The following is a 20,632-nucleotide window of genomic DNA, read 5'->3' as shown; positions in this document are numbered from 1 at the left end:
CTAAAATCCAGTAGTGTTTAAAAAATAAATTAAAAAAAAAAAAACTAATCCAGTTGCAATTATATTAAACTAAACTAAAAATGGTATAGCTCACTGAAATTTTGTAACAATAATCCTCCAAATATCAAAAATTAAAAAAAAGAAAAAAAAAGAAGAAAAACAATAATCCTCCATAATAAAATTTAAATTTATTAACTCTAAAATACTCTTCTTCGTTGGTTTTGTAATATGCATTAACTTCGAAAGAATTTTGGTATGGTAGTTTTTTCTTTATTTTCAATTTGGGTATGGTGATTAACTGAATAAATAGATTGTTGATATTACAATTAAAAATTAAAAAAATTAAAAAAGCAATTCTGTCTAAGATTTGTTCGAAAACCAAAGTAGAGTATGACAGAATAAGTGACAGGGACAGGGTTTTCATTGAGGATTCTGGATAGGCTTTGTTATTCTGTGTCTGGAGAAGACAGTCATGGCAAACATTGATAAACCCTAGCATTTCGACCCCAACTATGGCGTTGTTTCAGCTACTCCCACCTTCTTTTACTCTTCACCACTTTGAATTCTCTCCCCCACTTCCTATACACCCAAGAGTACCCATTTCTCAATGTTCGGAGTCTCCAAAGTCGCAGAAACTTACCCAATTTGTTAAGCTAGATTATCCTGTTAAGCCGCTCAAATCGCATAACAAGCTAAACCCATCTCGAGCTTCCATTAACGGGGACGACAATGGAGCTTTGGAACCTAAAAAACCCACTAGCCGAGGCAGAAAAAAAGGTTCGAAATCTTCTACTTCCACTTCAAATTCCTCTTCTTCAACAAAGAGAACAAAGCGTTCCAGAAAAGACCAAGTCGACAATGGCACTGTTGAGGCTAAACCCATATCGGAAAACTCAAATGCAAACCCAGAATCAGACTCAGAATTAGAAGATTACGACGACGGTGTCGATTTTCCGTACGAAGATCCACCTCTGGTCTGCTGCTTCGGCTCCGTACAGAAAGAATTTGTGCCGACGGTGCGGGTTTCCGACAACCCGATGCACCCGGACATCTACTCCCAATGGAAGATGCTCCAGTGGGACCCGCCGGAGTTCGTGAGGGCGCCAGGTGGGCCGCCGTCAAACGTGGCGATATCCCACGTGAGGCTCGGTGGTCGTGCTGCTTTCATGGGCAAAGTGGGAGCCGATGATTTTGGAAATGAGTTGGTGTTGATGATGAACAAAGAGAATGTTCAGACACGAGCCGTGAAGTTCGATTCCAATGCAAAGACTGCTTGTGCTTACATGAAGATTAAGTTTGAAGATGGGAAAATGAGGACGGAGATGGTGAAAGAGTCCGCTGAGGACTCTCTGCTTCGCTCTGAATTGAACCTTGCTGTGCTTAAAGAGGTAACTGAGACTATTCATTTGGTGCTCACTAAGTTTATTTCTTGATTGTATAGCGCTTTTGATGTGTGTCGTATAGATATAGTTTGATTCATTCGCCAAGATTTTAGTAACTGATGGCTAAAATTGTTCTATCATAGGCTCATAGCCATGAAATTTTTAATGCATTACTGGCTGATGAGAGAAATGAATATGTTAAGGACTTAGATTCTGACTTTGCTATGGTACTTGTGTATGGTTTTTCAAGTAATTCAGCAATGTAGAAGTTGATCTGGTTAGTGGAGTTAATATTAGTTTGTGAACTGAGTATGAAGGTTTGTTGTACCTGATAGCTAAAATTGTACTATCATAGGCTTATAGGTATGGAATTTAGTGCGTTAGTATGGGAGAAATGAATGCGTAATGACTAAGATTCTGAGGTGTGGTCGTTGTATATGGTTTTTCAAGTAATTTAGCAATATAAAAGTTGATCTAGTTGGTGTAGTTAATATTAGTTCGCAGACCGAGTATGAAACTGTGTTGTTTAATCTAATGCAGGCAAGAATTTTCCACTTCAATTCGGAAGTTCTAACATCCCCCTCCATGCATTCTACACTTTTTAAAGCTATTGCATATTCCAAAAAGTTTGGGGGGCTTGTATTTTTTGATCCAAATTTGCCTTTGCCTCTGTGGAAATCACGTGACGAGACGAGGGAGTTGATGAGGAGAGCCTGGAATGAAGCAAACATCATAGAGCTTTCAAGGCAAGAGTTGGAATTTCTTCTAGACGAAGATTACTATGAAAGAAAGAGAAATTACAGGCCCCAGTATTATGCTAATAATTTTGAGCAAACCAAGAAACGGAGAGATTATTACCATTATACGCATGAAGAAATATCTCCATTATGGCATGATGGACTTAAATTTCTGTTTGTGACTGATGGAACGTTTCGAATTCATTATTACTCCCCTTCATTCGATGGTGTTGTGGTTGGAACTGAAGATGTTCTTATAACCCCTTTCACTTGCGATAGAACCGGTTCTGGTGATGCTGTTGTAGCTGGCATTATGAGAAAATTGACTAGTTGTCCTGAGATGTATGAAGATCAAGATGTTTTGGAGAGGCAGCTTCGCTTTGCAATTGCAGCCGGAATTATATCACAGTGGACTATTGGTGCTGTGAGAGCTTTTCCTACTGAAAGTGCAACCCAAAATCTAAAGGAGCAGGTTTATGTACCATCAATGTGGTAAACTAGAGCTGGGTCTTAATGTTTCATACAGTGGTTCTAAAAATGGTAGGGTTTGCTCACTATGGGTAATATTCTCACTGTTGAAGGACGAGGAAAAAAATTACATTGCCTTTACACTGGTCAGTTTTGCAGAATTTTGATTCATTTCACCAAAATTGGGATTCAGATGTAGAAGCTTTCTGTCTGCTATATAAGCTTGCAATTGTAATGCATTTTTGTTCTCTCCAATTTTTAATGAAAACTGAAAATGCTTCTTATGCCATAAATTTGTCCCTGAATTTTGTTAAACTATGCCGTTGGGTTCCTGTATTAGCTAAACTCTTGAAACAGATTGGTCACAAACTCTGTAATGATGTCATTCAAATAATTATGGTATAGATTTGTTGTCATACGGTTATTTATGGTTATCTTTCACAATTGGTTGTGCATTTTCGAATATCCAGAATCTCTGCTGTCATCAAAGTGCCATTTTCAATTGAAATGTATCTAGAGCCTTTTTATTTATATATTTATTTTTATTATTATTAATTTTTTGGGTGAATTGTCTAGAGCCTGTTTGATTCCAAAGACGAGATCTTTTCCATCTCAGGGCTCAGAGAATCAAGTGAATTGGCGTGTATGGTCCCAATTTAGCAACTGAATTACCAATGCAGAAAAATAACAGCAAATAAATCAAAAACTATATATTCCTCAATAAAACTATCAACTCGATTCTCTCGGCGAATAAAATGAACGAATAGTGATTCCAGTAACTTCAATTATCATAAGCTGTAGTATATATGGTATACAATTTCAAATATCATAAACTGCAATATATGGTATTGAAGAAATATGCACTAGGAAAAGTGTAATAAACTTCAGAAATATGTACTAGGAAAAGTGTAATAAACTGCAGTAATTATGTATCCGGTAATAATTGATTTGTTGTGACCTGGTATTATAATTATCTGTCACAATTGATTGTTGATTTTCGAATATCCAGAATCTCTGCTGTCATCAAAATGCTATTTTTCAATTCTAGACCTTTCTTTTTTTTCTTTTTTCTTTTTTTCTTTTTTTTTTTTTTTTTTTGGTGAATTGTCTAGAGCCTGTCTGATTCCAAAGAAGAGATCTTTTCCATCTCAGAACTCAGAGAATCAAGCAAGTCTGTATAGTCCCAATTTAGCAACTGAATTAGCAATACAGAAAAACAACAGCAAAACAAATAAATAAATAAATAAATAACTATTCTTTCACCCCATAAAATGAACGAGTAGTGATTCCAAATCCTAAACTCAAATATATGTGGTATAGAAGAAAAATCTACTAGGAAAATGTGGAAACCGATTTCTATTCTGAATCTATTATGAACTGTACCAAAAATTACAATCAAATTCATAGTGAAGCAAAAATTGGCTTCGAATCAAAATCAAAGAAAGAATAATGAATCAATGAAATATATAACTCGACAGATGCCAGGGATGATGTTTCACTGTCTCTTGTCTCTTGTCTCTCTTGTCTCTTTTCTCTTGTGCCACTGGAAATATTCTGATTTTTCTTCACACACGAATTTTTCTGCTTTCCTAAATCACTGGTAAAGGCCCTTTTTTTCTGTTGTTTACACCAAAACTGGAACTTTGTTATATTCAAATTACAAGGTGAACCTCAAACCTCTCGTGTCTTTATGAGCAGCTACAGTCTCTTGACTGGGGAAAAAAAATAGCTGTTCACTTCAAAAACCCAAAGCAGCTGCAATTGGAGAAATAAATAGTGACTACTCTATTGTACACTATCTTTGCACCCTTAATAGATTCTGTCTCTCATCAAGTTTCAACCTCAACATTTGTTGTTCCTGAGACTTGTTACAGATGCAACCAGGAAGAGGATTTGCATAAAAGTTCTCCTCCAACCTTGGTGACTCTCCAACTTGTCTAAGATATGGCGCTCCAAGTCTGTTTGAATGGAGATTTTTAACTTCCAAAGAAAATTCTTCCCATGATAGTGCACCCCCATCCAACTGATCAATCAGTCTGACAAAATTTTGTCTGAAATACAATTGACAAAACAATCAAAACGCCAACTTCAAGTGCAAATTTCAAATTCATGAAGATAAGGGGGGGGAAAAAAGAAAAAAACAATATGAGAACTGACCTATCAGGGTTAATAGTCTTTTGAAATCCTTCAAATCTTCTATGCCCTTGCACTGCCTTGGCCATGTTTCCATCGTATGTATAAACAAACACATCACTTTGAAGTGCCACAATATAGTCCAGGGCAGCAAGACGATTTTGATATGGCTTGAAGGGCTCCAACTCTTCTTCTGTTGCAAGAGTAGAATGAGTGAACACATTGGGGTACTCTGAGCGAAAGGCTGCCATGCTATTGCCACCATATATTTTTCCAGCAACAATGTAGATAGTTGTAGTGGAAGGGTATCCCATGGCCTTGAGGAACATAGCTGCCTCTCTTGGGGACATTGGACATCCCCCTTCGATTCTCCGTGCTACACCATCTATCTCTTTCTCCTTCCAATGTTTGACGCTGTACCTCATTATTCGAAGTTCCTCAGCTTCTTGTGCAGTAAGGTTGTGGCTGCAGCCAGTGAATGCAAGCATGTCTTTCTCATACCTGCAATTATAATTGGTTTGGTTGAACAAACTAATTCACAAACAAATCCCAAATTGAGAAATTCTACCAGACATAATACCATAAAGGTACCTTAAATGCAGAGCAACATATGGCTCGCCATTGGTCCTCAGTCTATCAACCAAAACCTTACCCAGATCCTCAATCTCCTTCGCATACCAGAGAGCCTCATAATTGGCACGGCACCTCAACCTTTGGATTGAAGATGCAAGGCCATTATTAACAAGTCGAGAATCAGTGTGTGTAAACTTTATCACTTTATGCCGCTTTAACAATGGAATCATCTCACTTCTGTAATAACTAGCCTGCGCGTATTTGAAGAATCTGAGATACAATCCAAGTGATGGAACAGTGAATTCAAAACAGAGCTGCATCTAAAAGGTTTCAAATCATTTCCAAACCTTTGACCAGGAGATGGGGGCCTTCAAAAGGGGCTTCATGGCTGCGTACCGGGGTGGCAAATACTCAACTACATCGATATCATCTTTCAAAACGTTCATGAAATGTCTCCAGTCAAATATATCTTTGAAGCCACTGCAAATTTAATAGAGAATTCGGTTGAAAAATATTTTAAAAAATAGAAATTGAAATTAATATTTTAGTCTATATATAAAAATATATATATATATATATATATATATATATATGAGTTTGAGAATCAAACCTTGGATCTGTCCAAAACGACTCGTGATCAAGGGAAGGAAGAACAAGGGTTGCATTCATAATCTTTGCAACAGCCACCATATCACAAATCTGCACATCAGATAAGGTTCTGGGTTAGCTCCAAAGTCTATAGGAAAAAGGAAAAACTACAAAACCAATATCAAACAATTTCAGACAAACCCCTGTTCTCATTTGATTCAATCCACCGTTGGCATGAACAAGTATGTAACCATTCGTTTTTCGACGTGTCCCTGAGAAAAATTAACATTACAAAAAGAAAAAATAAGACAAAACTTGATTGGATACTAACATGCATGGCAAATTTGGTGTAGGAAAAATTAGACATACTTATTTGATTCTTCGGTCGAGAAATGCATCTCACAAAATTGTCGCTGTTCGGTTTCATCCATATCTCCGGAGTCTGTATAAATAAATAAATAAATAAACGAAAATTGAATCTTAGTCCCAATAAGGAAAATCAACAAAGCATGAACAACATGTTCTTTTATTTTCTTCCTTTTTCACAAAACATAAAATCAGTAAAAGGAACAATAGAAACCATTAAAAGCTTTAAATTCCATTATAAACTTGTATCACAACATAGAACCATGACATTCACCGTTAAATTGATGACTTAATTTGAAAGTCTAAAAGGAAAATGAATTAGCAAAACGGCTCATTGGTCAAAAAGTGGCCTAACTAAAAATTAATGCGGCTAGAAACAGCATCCCATTCCGTCTTCCGAGTCAAAGGAGCAACAGAACAAATTCAAAAACCCAGAAAGAAAAAAAAAAAAAATATATATATATATATAATTGAAGAAACCCAGAATATATTTAACATTTACAAATTCATCCATATAAGGGAGAAAGGAAATGTTGCTACATGGTTAAAAATTTTGAAATTTGTATAAAAGTTAGAATGAGAGTTTGCTACATTAAAACAGATTATAATCCCTATAGAGCAAATGTCGGGATTTTTTTTTTTTTTCCTTCTAAATTTTCTGGGGAACCAAACAGAGTGTGAAAACATCGAAAAGGAGAACAAACAATTTTTGAAAAAGGGAGAAGAATTCACTTACAGAGACCTTCTCAAGAACAGATTTAGGCATGGAAGTCTCGGTCTCGGTCTCGGTCTCGGTGATTGCCTTATGGGCCGTGGCCAAATCATCCTTGAAAGTCTGTAAGATCAAAAGCCCACCCTCCGTCCTCTTCATCTCCTCATTATTACTCAGAAACGAAACTTTGACGAAGAACAACGTAACAACCATCAACATCAATAACACGAAGATCTTACGGCCCATATTCCTCCCCGATCTCAAAGACTGAACAATCGCAGCCGCCCACAAGAACCCATCTTCGACGGATAGCAACCAAGTCTCCGGGAGGCAGTGAAAAGCCCGTCGGCGGACTAGGAGGAGATTCTTAATGAGAGGGACATGATGGTAATAATGGTGGTAATGATGATGGTGGTGGGCCCCACCATTAGAGCCGTTGGATTCGTCTTCCTCGTCAGAGACATCGGAGAGGCCGCCAGAATTTCTCTCGGCATCCAGTAGGTCTGCCACGCGTCTCCTTGTGGTGGTTGGCACCCCGGCGGCGGCGGCGGCGGCCACTCTTGGACTACCGTTGCAAGAGTTGTTTGTACCACCGGACGACATGGCCAGACTTTGTGGGAAAGAAAAAAAAAAAGTTGAATTTTCCGGGGAAGGAAAATGAGTGCCAAAAAAACTAACCCACAAAAAAAAAAAAATAAAGTGTTCGGCTTTTTAGAGTGAACGAAAAAAAAAAAAAAAAGAAAAAAAGAGAGAAGAGAGTCAGAGAGATGAAAGCGCGAGTTTGGGTTTGTGGGTCGGTGCTTTTTCTGTTTTTTGAATGGTGGTATATAGAAGGTCCGTAATCTCAGGCGAGCAGAGGTGTTTATTATTTTCTGATTTTTATCAGTGTTTATATATAGCCTCCCTGTCTCTCTCTCTCTCTCTCTTTTCTCTTTTCTTCTTTCTCTCTGAAACTCTTCCTTTGTTTCTTATATATATATATATATATATGTATCAATGAAGATGACGATCCTATGTTTGGTGTTTGTGTTAGATCTAAGCATGTTTTTTATCATCGTAACTCTATCAATGAATTGTCATTTTTGCCCTTCCAAATCTGACAAAATACCATAGCTTTTTTTTTTTTTTTTTTTTTGAAATAACCATAGCTTTTCTTAAAAGGCAAAAAATAGCACAAACTTTTTGGAGTTGACCTTTTTAATATTTTGGGGTAATTGGGTTTTTTCTTTTTCTTTTATAATCGAATTGCAATCTAAGGAATAATACCAAAGATTTATATTATCCAAAAATAAATAAATTTAATATGTTTTTATAAATATATAAAAACAAGTCTAAAAAATAATTTTAAGATCTAGATCGTTTTTGGTAGTTGGTTTATTGATATGCACCAATTAGATCAAATTGATCTCCTAATAAAATGCATAATAATCAATATCGACGGGAAAGAAGGTGAAGGTGAATTAATAAAATGCATAATCAAATATCAACGTGAAAGGATGTGAAGGAAAGATTGATTGATTGAGTAAAGTATTGAGGATCATCCTGTTCTTCAGATATGATAGAAGATAATGAAATATTATTTTAAATTTAACAAATTTAATAATCCAAAATAATTTTGATTCCTTATCTAATAAATTTAAATTAATAAATAATATTAAAAAATATTATTCATACTTCTGTATCTCCTATTCCTTGATTCCATTTGCGTTCTCATCTTACAAAATTATCAATTTTCATAATTTAACACTCAAATCTATAATCTATTTCATTATAATTTTTAATCTATTTTAAAATTAAAAAAAATATTAAATAACTTTGAAAATTCAAATGTTATCAATTACTCTACACACTATTTTTTTTTTCTTGTGCCATTTTTGCTTTTTGTATCATTTTTGCAATGTTTAAATTTTCTAAATTTAATAGATTTATATTTTTGCTACCTATAAAATATCATAAATATATCTATAAATAAATATATTTCTTTTATTCAAAAAAAGATAGATAATATATATTAAAATATAAAATAATACATATTTTAACTGTCATACAAAAATTTGAAAATAAATATTCTTAGAAATATTATTGGCATATTTGCTAATATAATTTTAACATTATTTTTCATATATAAAATATATTTTTGTTTTTCTACATGCAAATAATTGAATTTTGTATTAATAGGGAGTTAGAATGTTATTATATGGTTTGTTTCTATGTAGTTTGTTTAAATTAAAATCTCACCTATAAATCGGCTACAAGAAATCTAATGAATAACCATTATAGATCAGATAAAGAAACTACGATACATGTGAAAAGAATTATCTGGAACCTTAAATTATTTATGAATCATGATTTTAAAAAAAAAATTATTGAAATCTAAAATTATGAAAATTGATAATTTTCCTAAAAAATATGAGAACTTTGTGATATAAGAAATAATAAAATTATTGTTTTGGATTTTGATGTTTTATTTACTTTCACAAATTTGTGATTCACTAGAAATTTAGATGATTAAATACGTGTACACAGCAACATAAATAGAATTTAGCTTGGCTTGCCATTTTCTAGGATGTTACCCACTCTTGTAAAAGCACTTTATGATATGATGGAAAACCAATTTTTTTTTTTTTTTATCAATAAAAACCATTAATAACCACACATTTTAATTTATCTTTTATATAGCATTTAGATGAATGTTTTAAACATAGAAAATACTCAAAAATGAAATAACAATCATACATCATTTACAAGTATTTGTCTAATTGGTTTCGACAAATTCACCAAAAAAAGAAAAATTGGTTTCGTCAAAAACTTTTTGTCTAATTGGTGAAGGGTCTAATTACAATAGTTAATTTATTGCACGTGAAACGACTTAATAGATTCATGGCCGCGACATAATGAACTTTTTTTGCGTATAGTTTTTCCAATTTCCATGTGAAATAAATGCGTGTCTCCTAAAGTGTGTTTGGAAGCAAGTCAATTTCTGTTTGATTTATAATAATTATAGGTTTGGAAAGAGCTAGAATTTGCATGTTTAATCGGATAAACTCTTTGTTAGAAGTAATGGTAATCTAACATTTAATAGATAATTGGCTCGGTCATGTCCTGTCAATGTGTTAGTATTATTATCTTTTATCGTTTTTGGGTTCAATCTTTAAGCATCTTCGATTGCGTATTGTTTGTACTCAATTGAAATGATAGAGGTATCAAACATTACCTAAAACGACAAATCCCCTATAATTTGATGAAAAATAATAAATAAATAAAAAATCGTTATCCTTTTATTTGTTTGGCAAATTGTAATCCATTATTATTAGAATGAAACGACTAGTATTCTCTCATTTTTATGTGATGCTATCCATAAGTGTAAAGGAAAAAATAATATACATGTAATTTTAGTTTTCTTTATTTGTATAAAGAAAAATTAATAAAATTATACATATAAAATATCAAATCTATATTTTATTTGAAATATTTTATCAAATAAAAAAAAATGTAGGATATATTTTTGTTCGCCACTAATTAAAGTAAATAAGAAAATTTTCTATGTTTGTTTTCAACTCGTAAGCAAATCCAAATGTGACATTGGTTAAGTTGTCCCAAAAAACTTAGTAGTAATTAAGTTCCATTCCAGAACAAATCAGAACTGTAGTAAGAAAAAATAAAAATAAAAAATTATGCAGGTGATTTAGAAATGAGACAATGACCATCTTAAAACTCACCCTTCTTATACATAGAAAATTGCATTAAATTAATTAAGTTAAAAAATTTATGATCCTTTGACTTTTTTTTTTTTTCCTTTCATATAGGGATTTTTTAATTGCGTAAGTTAATTTCTCTGATTCATTTGAGACTTTTCCAAAAAATGCATTACTTATTAGACACGAATTCTTAAGCTATAACATGTAAAAAAATTGAAATTGAAATTGCTTGAAGAATATCGTTAAATTTCACAGGAGATATGGCATATTCATGGGATCTGAATCACCAGCTATATATGGTGCCTCGAATATCTCCTATTTTCCTTCATTATTGGGCTAATAGATTACCAAACAAATAAAATCATGAATATATTAGACAAATTTTGTGTACTAGTAATAGATTTTACACTAAAATTGGAATATAACTAATAAATGCTTTGTTTACATTACAATGAATAAATTCACTTTCTAATAAAATTTTAAAAAAAATGGTAGAATTTTCTTTGACCATTTAACCAGTCATTAAAAAAAAAAAGTACAAATAGTGTTACATAGATTTTGCCCTCAAAAATTTAAAAAAAAAAACTAAAATTGATTTTAAAAAATCAATTTCCCAATAATATTTCCCTAAGGACCAAGGACTTTATTTATTTATTTATTTTTATCTTTGTTTAGTAATGAAAATTTAAAACATAAAAAAATTAAATTAATTTATATTTTAAAATCAAGGATAAATTTATCTTTTGTAAATATAAAAGGTAAATTTTTAAAAAAATTTACAATGACACTTTTTGGTATATCTGGCAATTCGGGTTGGTGGGTCGTGTTCGTGTCAACCCGTTTAATAATCGTGTCAAAAATGCCTAACCCGAACACGACCCATTTATTAATCGTGTCAGGTACCTAAAACACTAACCCGACCTGTTTATAAACAGGTCAATACGACACGACCCGTTTAACACGATTATTTTAACGGGTCGTGTTGACCTATTAACCCGTTAACCTGAAATTGACCTATTAACCCGAAAACTAACCTATTAATCCGTTAACCCGAAAATTAACCTATTAACCCGAATTTTTTTTTTTTTTTATGTTTTTGTTTTATTAAAGATGTATTTTTTGTTTTTAAAAAATTAATAATAGAAAATTATTTTTATAAAATTTTTAATTTATAATATTTTTTAGTTATTAAATATTATATTAGTGATAAAATATTAATTTAAAATTAAATTTAAATGGGTTGTAATAGGTATATAATCGTGTCGGGTTGAAACTGACACGTTTAATAAATGGGTCGTAACGGGTCAATTTCGAGTTAAACAGGTCAACCCGAAAATGACACGATTAATAATCGTGTTAAACGGGTTGACCCGATTATGATCCGAATCCATTTATAATAAACCCAAACACATTTATTCCGTGTCGTTTTCGAGTCGTGTCGCCGTGTCATGATCCAAATTGCCAGGTCTACTTTTTGGTAGAAATAACAACTCACTTTTCCTGTTTTGAAGGAATTAGATTTCTATGCATTTTCTTACTTTTAACGGCTTTTCAAACATTATAAAAATTTACTGTTCAAATAAATATCAAATTCCCATTAATTTTAATTTTGATATTATCCACATGGCGTCTAATTATTACCCCCCCCCCCCAAAAAAAAAAAAAAGAAACCCCAAACGGGCCTTATATTATTTTGCTGAAAAAATCCACTTTCCTCCATAATTTTCAAATACCTCAGAAGACAAATATGTTCCAATAAGAATAAAAGGGGCAATTTTCTTTTCTAGAAAAACAAATACAAATGGTGAAAAATTTACCTTTAAATTTTCCAATGTTAAAATAGATCATGAAAAAAAAAAAAAAAGTATTGCGTACGTTTTTCTTCAAGGATGTGAACGAAAAATAAGGTAACAAGCATTAAAGTACCTTCAATTAATTAAGGAAATATATATAAAAAAGGTAATAAATTTACCTTTAAATTTTTAAATGTTAAAATAAATCATAAAAATAAAAAAAAAGGCAATACTACAAATATTAAATTTTTCATTAAAATTTTGATAATCAGTTATTTGTTAATTTTTTAATAATGATTAAATTAATATTATTTTATGAATAGTAAAACCACAAAAAAAGATTAAAAAATTGTTGGATATCAAAATTTTAATCACCCTAAATTTACTCAAAAAAAAATTAAAAAATCTTGCAAACACTATTCTTCAAGGATGCGACCGAAAAATAAGATAACGCACATTAAAGTACCTTCAATTAATTAAGAAAAAATATAAATTAATTTAAGTTTATTTACCAGTGAGGTTGGCTTGTATGTTCTTCACTCGCATAATTGAAAGTCTTATGTTTGGATCCCAGCCTCTTCAATTTCCATTAGAAAATTATTGTAATTTTGAAAGAACAAAAAAGAGTAAAATATATATATATATTGGGTAATAACTTGGTATTGAAGGGTAATAAGGGAATTTCAAGAGAAGAGCTTTGGCAGGTATTCTCGTACGGTAAAGTTACTGTTTAATATCGGAACGTTCTTCGAGACTTGTTTTCGAAACAAAAAATAAAATTACAAGTTCGTCACTCTTTGGTTTTGGGATTGACCATCACCATTTGCCTTCACACTGGGGAGCCGCTCCGACTGACATTCCACTTTTAGAATAATCGAATTCGCCACGTGGCACCGTCACGGGGTCTCACATTCTGACACAAATTACGTCTTTTACCGTACTACCTCGTCGCCGCATGACTCATCTAACCGTTAGAATTGACACTGACCTCTTACTCTTTTTTTATCCGTTGGATCCTAAATGATTGTTGATTATTTTTTCTTTTTTCACTTTTGCCTCCTGATTTAATCATTGCGGTTGATAGCTTTCGAAGGGACGGTGGAGATGGTAGGTTTGGACGGCGATACGAGATGCGAGACCATGAAGCATCATGGGCTGGCGTTGTGTTGGAGTTTCTCAGATAGTTCGGTGGCAATCAGATTCCAGCGGCCAAATGAGAAGTTCCACACGGAGTGAATCTGGAAGATTGTACAGCCTGCACGTTCTGTCCCTTTGCGGTTTTCTTTTTGAACGATAAAAAAATACATATATATATATATATATTATTCACCAAAAAAGATTAAAAAATATATATATATTTTTTAATACAAAAATGATAAAAATATTATTCTACAAATTAAGAAGAAAAACAATTACGAAAACAATATAAAATTTGAGAACCAATAATAAAATATTATTAATTTGTTTCCTTTTTTTTTGAATTTTATTTAATTGAACAATAACTTATAAAAGTAATTTTTTTTAACCATTTACAATAATTTTTTTTTTCCTTTTGATGGTTCCAAATTCACAATCTTATATGTACATAAATGTTTTATCAATTAATTTTTATTTTTTTTTGGAAAAGTCTACCTCTTTTTTTTTTAATAAATTATTTAATTTACAACTTATTCAAACTTGCGATTCAAATTTTTATAAACACAAATAGAAATATTCAACCATTAAAACTACCTGCTTCATCAGAGAAATCCACCTCATTAGATGTGCAAAATAAGCTTGAACTCATGAAACTACTGAAAATAAAATAGTGGTGTTTTTATTATAAATCATTATCTAAAGTTTTTATTTTTAAAATTTGATTTCAAATATAAAATAAAATTCATGATACATTTTTTCTTTTATTTTTTGCTTCAAATTCATGATACATTTAGAAATGATCTTGTAAAAATCATCTAATTGGTTCTACCAGATATATGATTTTTCAAAAACAAAATTACCAAATATATATTTTAGATTTTTTTGATGTCAAGTATTGTGAAAAGTGCTTTTATCCTTTTTGTAGTACTTTTAAGGCTCTATGAATCGCTTTTAAATGTATCCTCAATTAACAAATAACAACCATTTATTAAAAATGAATAAATAAATAACGACCAGATAAATTAAGGAACGGGGATCTTGTACTTAGGAGTGAAAAACTTGCAATGCCAAAAAAATGTTAAAAAATCATATGAGTTGGGAGATTCATGTTATTAATTAATAAAAATTCAACAGAGAATCACGTTTTACTATTTTTATATTATAATCTATGATTGAAACATGTACGCGTGGCATGGTCACAATACTGCGAATCTAAGTGAATATATATAACATTTTTTAATAAATAAATTGTTTTTTTTTTATTGATGAAAATATATAGTAATAGTGATTTAATTGTTTGGGATGATGAGCTTTAATATTAAAATAAAAAAAATTAATTAATTTTTGGCCTTAGGATCCCCATAAAATCTGGAAGAAATTAATTGGCATTTGTTTGGTCGGCTATTGCCAAATATCTTATTTTATGCTTTTAAAATCAACAAAATTTCCAATATAATTGTTATCAGGGATATCCAGATGAGTGACACAAATCATCTTCTCTTACGTGAGAGATCCTGCATTTCGAGTCAATGTGCATACCATGAAAAGAACCAAAAAGTCAACGTGAATAAAATTATAGTCTCAATTCAATTTCAAATTTTATTTGATAAGCTGAAATAAAAATTCAGCCTCATATTCCATGACAAATTATCACCATATAATTTATAAGAAAATAATTGAAAAGTAATTTCACTAAAAGGTTTGTAACTTATTTAAGTTAATTATAAATAATCTTTAATCCAATTAAGAATGATAAATTCTCTTTTCTTTTTCTTCTTCTTTATTTTTATTTGTATTTTTTTATTCTTGTAAATAAACATTGAATATTCTAAAGAGCCCTCACATCCATTTCGAGGCTTTTCGTTTGGTTTTTCGATAAACTGACGAAAAGATTATTTCAGTCTTTTGGACAATTGAAAACGCTGGGACTTGAAGCGTGTGATTACAAAAATACTTTTCTTTTATTAAAAAAAATACCCAAAAAAAAAAAAAAAAAAGCCCTTTAATCTTTATTTCTCTTTCCAGCGACTAGTATGAGGTATTTGGGTCCTTACCCCCCCAAAAAAAATAATAAAAATAAAAAAATAAAACAAAATAAAAAAATGAAAATTCAATAGAATTCCCAATCCCAAGCATTGAAGAAGTGAATGAACTGAATGAATGATATTGAGGGTCCCACACGCATTTAGGTTTTGTTTGGGTCCTACACAACTGGAAAATGGGACAAAGAAAACACTCTTTCTAAGTATACGAATTTTTTCAATTGGAAGTGGGAAATGGGAGACGAATTGATGAATTGAAAAATGCATGGTACTCCACTAACACAATAAATAAAAATGATGGAGCAAAAAAAAAATAAAAAAATTAATGTCAACGTTTCAAGACCACAAAAATGGTTTGGTGGTCAGGAACTTGGAAAAGCTTTTTTGGCATCCCTCCATGTTCAAACCCAAATTCAAACTAGTAATTAGAATATGGAAGAAAATAAAGGTTTTTCATAAAATTGGTGTTTGCCGTACACATTGTTATGCGATTTGATTTGTTACTTATTGGTGTGGGAACTAATAATTGGTATTTAATTATGTTATGCCCTGGCTTATTGATCTAAGTGCGTAACCATTCATAAGGCAGATAAGAAGGCGGTAGTTGTAAGTTGAGTATGAGCCAGGAAAATAATAATAATAATAATGTAGAGCTTAACATTAATTTACATAAAGTTATGATTTTATGTTTTAACAAAAGGCTTATATTTTTTCTACATAATCGTGTCATGGTTCCTTTTTCACTAATTATGTTTACAGTGTAATCAAATCCACTGAAGAAAATAAGAAGTCTTTGAGGATTTTAGTTTCTATTATTCGCAAATTAAAAATAAATAGTATTGATGAAAAGAAAAATATAACATAAATGTAGTAAAACAAAAACAATATGAATTTATTTAAGATCCTTTATACATTTTATATTCTCAACGTAGGATAAGTATAAAGGATATGATTTATCCTAACATATGATTTTTTTTTTTTTTTTTTTTTGAAGAACTAACATTGGAAATAGGATTGAGACAAAATGATGACCAAATGAATGAATATTGAACGTGTAACCCAAAAACAAAAAAAAAAAGAGGACCATACAGCAACTATATAAGTAGTTCCTATGAAGACAAATATGACCGAATCAATATGACCGAATCAAGTAGCTGAGACCCCAATAAAATATGGTCAAGTTATCGTTACATTTCTCTCAATGGGTCATGGATTCTACAGTCCTTTTCATAAAAAAAAAAAGGTACTGGAGTCCTTGTGGCCTTGTATGAGAAAATGTTGTGGGAATTATAAATTGATTTCGTTTTCATTAGAACTTATCAAAGGTACTCAATCTTACCTTTCAAAAAAAAAAAAAAAATGGAATTACAATGGAAAGGAACTTTTTTTAGTTTTTATTTATTTATTTTTTTGATAAATTGGAAAGGCGCTTTATCAACATCGGTGGAGTCAATTACAACGCATTTCCATGTCAAAACGTATGGTATGGTGTAATTATAATAGACATTTTATCATTATCAATGTAGACTTGGTCAAATTTTAACTTTTATTTTTTGAAACCTAAACTTGCATATTCCAGAGAGATTGGCTTTTACGACTAAAGATTTATTATTTTTATAGGTTTCATTTTCTCTCTCTCTCTCTCTCTCAATGAATTTGGCAATTAGGTTTTTCTAGTTTTGCTTTTTTCATTATAATAATGAGAAATAGTAATTTTTCCTTTGAAGAAAAAAAAAAACGTTTATAAATAAAAAATTTCATCAAGCATAGTTTTATTGAAAAGTGACCTACTAACAACCGCAGATGGAAATACCAAAATCCAAATGTTTAAATGTTAATTAATTCCAAAGCCAGTGGTTATTTTAAAAAAAAAAAAAAAATCACTTTTTTTGGCGTGGATTTGGAGATGGAAAACGCGTAGGCTTCTTATTCTTGGTCTATTGTTATAGGTTTAATCAAACTTATTACGACTTTATTACTGGATTTATGTCAAAACCCAAAAACACACCAAAATTTCAAAATTCCACTAAAATATTTAACTTTTTTCTCGGAAATTTATGTAGTTGGATTGGACGTTACAGAAGCATTAAAGTGATTACTATTTAATGATGTGAGATTCATAATAATAATTAATAGTAATAAATTAAAGACCTAGAAATTGGAAACTAGCTAGTGTTAAACGAAATTAGATTGAGATGTGTAGTTGTTTTATTTTATTTTTCACAATTCCATGAAGTCCAGTTTGGCCATGGCTTTGTCAGTATTAAAAATTGTTAACTATTAAGGTTGATTATCTTTTATCGTCTAGATATATATATATATATATATAGTCTGTTTATGGTATGGACAGTTTTCATGCGGACTACAGTATTGGTAACGATTTTTCATAATATTAGTGACGATTTTCTAAAAAATCGTCGTTAATACTATGAAAAATCGTTACTAATAGTACGATTCTCATGTGTACCGTTCTCACTATAGAATTTTGGTATATATATATATACATACATATATATATATATATGTACTAAGCTTCCATGATTTGGCATCAGCAATTCTTATTGGCACTCGATGTATAATATTTTTATATTGGTGGTAAGAAAATTTAAACTCAATATTTTTGCTAAAAGAAATAGTAATTTCGTTTTTAAGTTGACAGAATCCACTATATTTGAAACCAAATATGGAAATTAAAAGTGTCTCAAAATTCAAAGCCTAATTCTTAGGTCACCTTCCTGATCATGTTCTCTCTAAATTCAAGAAGAGTGTCACATCGTAATAATGGTTGAAATTGAATTATTTTTAGTTTGGTATTCTATACAAATTGTAGGCAAAACTTTATAAGAAAAAGTGGAGTTTATAAATTTTATTTGTATTTGTTGCAAATTATAATTGGACTATAAAATTCTCCTTATCCCTCAACTCGTACTATTTCATACATTCCTTAAATTATCTTATATGGAGTTAGGTCAAATTCCATGTGATTCAATAAAAAGAACATCAATTCTATCATTGCTATATTAATCCATATGATTTAATAAAGAATGAGCAAATAATAGGACTTTTTTTCTATATTGAGAAATAAAAAAAAATTCTTAGGGAAGGAATTGAGGAAATATCTATAATATATGGATTTAATCAAACACAATTTAAAGGATTTTATAGTTTTATTGAATGGGGATTAACAGAAAAATTTTATAAATTTTTAAAAATTTGAAGATACAGATCCATAAATTGAATTTCAATTTTTTGTGGAAGCATGTCAAATGGTAAAACCATTGACAGGTGAATTCCAAAACATTTGGTTATGCATACAAAAAAGAATCCAATTAATAAAATAGTTCATGACCATTTTCAATTTTCTATCTTGATACCAATTACGTCTTTTATTTTTCATCTTCCTAAATTTCATGTAACCTTTTTTATAAAAGCCTAAATCTGCTTGTTATTTATCTATTTTTGCTTATATTATTCTTTTAAAGGCAAGAATATTTGAACTTTTATTATAGAGAGGGATAATCGATTAACAAAAGAAAAATAAATTGAAATTAATCAAACGATATGTTTAATGAATAGACACATATCAGAAGCCGAAGATTAGATAGCTCATGTGAAAACTCGGATATATACAAGGAGAACCATGTTTTTCATTTTAAGAAAACAACCTAACACCACCACCCACTGCCAGGACCAGCTCAACCTCGTTTCTCGTTTAGGGGAAAAAAAAAAGAAAAAAAAGAAAAAAAAAAAAAGGCCTTTTAACTAGCTTTTATTTTTATTCAGACAATGCAATGATTAAGACTAAAATACTTAAAAATGAATAACAATCATATACAAAACTCTAAATAATAAAATATATAAACGAAATAAAATACTTAAAAACATTAGAAAATGATTTGTTTTTAATCTTGCTGTCGTTGTTTTTTTTTTTTTTTTTTAATAATCAAATATCAAATCTTTGTAGAAGTATAATATTTGATTAAGCACTTATTCAAATTGTGCCATGTTTGTTTCAGGAGAATTACTTATAAAAAAATCAAAAATAAAGTGTTTGTACCAGAATGATTTTTTAAATCAGTGCTTTTACTTGAAAAGAATGGAGAAGAATAAATTAATGAATATTGAAGAGTTTTAAAACAAAAACAAAAAAATTAATATGTCTAAAAGTAAGGAAGAGATATTAGCTAAAATTAGGATTATCAGCTATGGAATTACAATTTACACTTTCAAGGACGATTAAAATAATTATAGCCATTTATTTATAAAAGATATGCTTTAACTTCAATTATTGTTTAGCACATTGCTACAATATTATTATTATTGATTAGTGTATTTGTATTGTTCTTATTTCCGTATTTTAAGATTAAAACAAAATTACCCTATTAATTAATATAATGTACTTATATTTTGAATATATATAAATTTTAACTGGGGACCTTGGTTGTCCGGGGGGCTTAGGCCCGGTGGCCTTACCCTAAGCCTGGTACTGCCCCGCTAAGTCTATTTGCATACAATCAACTAGTAACAATGAAAAAAAATACATGAACCAAAATATATATATACATATATCATGATCAAAATCTCCCAGTACAAAGATTATTAATCGGATGCTATCAATTAAAGAAAGGGAAACAAGACCGTTTAAAAAAAAAAAAAAATCTTTTTTATTTTTTTATGTTTTGCTAATCTGTTTCTTTACTAACACTAGGATTCTCGTGTGACCTGCCATTCCACATCCTGTATAATTACCCCCAAAAAAAAAAAAAAAAAAAAAAAAGAAATTGAACTTTTGCAAATGTGGTCCATAAAGAGTTGGTTTTTGGCCCAAACAGCAAATGCCAAGAGAAACATAGAGGAATTGGCACCAACCATTCTCACTAACAGAATGAGTTTGGAGAACATACATCTTCTTATACATTCAACACCAAAAATACAATAATAATAATACAAAAATATAATAATAATAATATATACATACGGAAAGAAATGAAATAAAAAAAATA

The 20,632-nt window shown here is 30.5% G+C and overlaps 2 protein-coding genes across 3 annotated transcripts; one reads left to right on the top strand and one right to left on the bottom strand.

Annotated features, from left to right (window-relative positions):
• The first annotated feature begins 341 nt into the window (after nucleotides 1-341).
• Nucleotides 342-3,003, top strand: LOC107430742 (fructokinase-like 1, chloroplastic). The gene is made up of 2 exons (XM_025078875.3): nucleotides 342-1,388; nucleotides 1,923-3,003. The coding sequence occupies exons 1-2, from the start codon at nucleotides 513-515 to the stop codon at nucleotides 2,613-2,615; spliced, it is 1,569 nt and encodes a 522-aa protein (XP_024934643.1). The 5' UTR covers nucleotides 342-512; the 3' UTR covers nucleotides 2,616-3,003.
• A 914-nt stretch (nucleotides 3,004-3,917) lies between these two features.
• On the bottom strand, nucleotides 3,918-7,928 carry LOC107430740 (O-fucosyltransferase 19). 2 transcript variants are annotated; one of them, XM_016041616.4, is made up of 8 exons: nucleotides 6,990-7,928; nucleotides 6,251-6,323; nucleotides 6,083-6,153; nucleotides 5,904-5,992; nucleotides 5,641-5,773; nucleotides 5,312-5,544; nucleotides 4,745-5,221; nucleotides 3,918-4,638 (listed from the first exon to the last, which is right to left on the bottom strand). In XM_016041616.4, the coding sequence occupies exons 1-8, from the start codon at nucleotides 7,560-7,562 to the stop codon at nucleotides 4,383-4,385; spliced, it is 1,905 nt and encodes a 634-aa protein (XP_015897102.1). In that variant the 5' UTR covers nucleotides 7,563-7,928; the 3' UTR covers nucleotides 3,918-4,382. The 2 variants fall into 2 exon arrangements, with proteins under 2 accessions (XP_015897102.1, XP_015897101.1); XM_016041615.4 differs by having other exon boundaries at nucleotides 6,984-7,927.
• Nucleotides 7,929-20,632: the final 12,704 nt, after the last annotated feature.

The sequence above is a fragment of the Ziziphus jujuba genome, chromosome 6, assembly GCF_031755915.1.
Source record: "Ziziphus jujuba cultivar Dongzao chromosome 6, ASM3175591v1".
NCBI lineage: Eukaryota > Viridiplantae > Streptophyta > Magnoliopsida > Rosales > Rhamnaceae > Ziziphus > Ziziphus jujuba.
Note: the sequence above shows the minus strand (reverse complement) of the source record. Positions and strands in the feature narration are given on the sequence as shown.

Excerpts from the sequence above, each read along its gene's own strand:
- LOC107430742 (XM_025078875.3), top strand. The coding sequence starts at position 513 with ATGGCGTTGTTTCAGCTACTCCCACCTTCTTTTACTCTTCACCACTTT. Across the intron at positions 1,389-1,922 it reads ACCTTGCTGTGCTTAAAGAG|GCAAGAATTTTCCACTTCAA; the intron begins GTAACTGAGACT and ends AATCTAATGCAG.
- LOC107430740 (XM_016041615.4), bottom strand. The coding sequence starts at position 7,562 with ATGTCGTCCGGTGGTACAAACAACTCTTGCAACGGTAGTCCAAGAGTG. Across the intron at positions 6,324-6,983 it reads CTGTTCTTGAGAAGGTCTCT|ACTCCGGAGATATGGATGAA; the intron begins GTAAGTGAATTC and ends TTATTTATACAG. Across the intron at positions 5,545-5,640 it reads CCCCCATCTCCTGGTCAAAG|GCTAGTTATTACAGAAGTGA; the intron begins GTTTGGAAATGA and ends AAATACGCGCAG.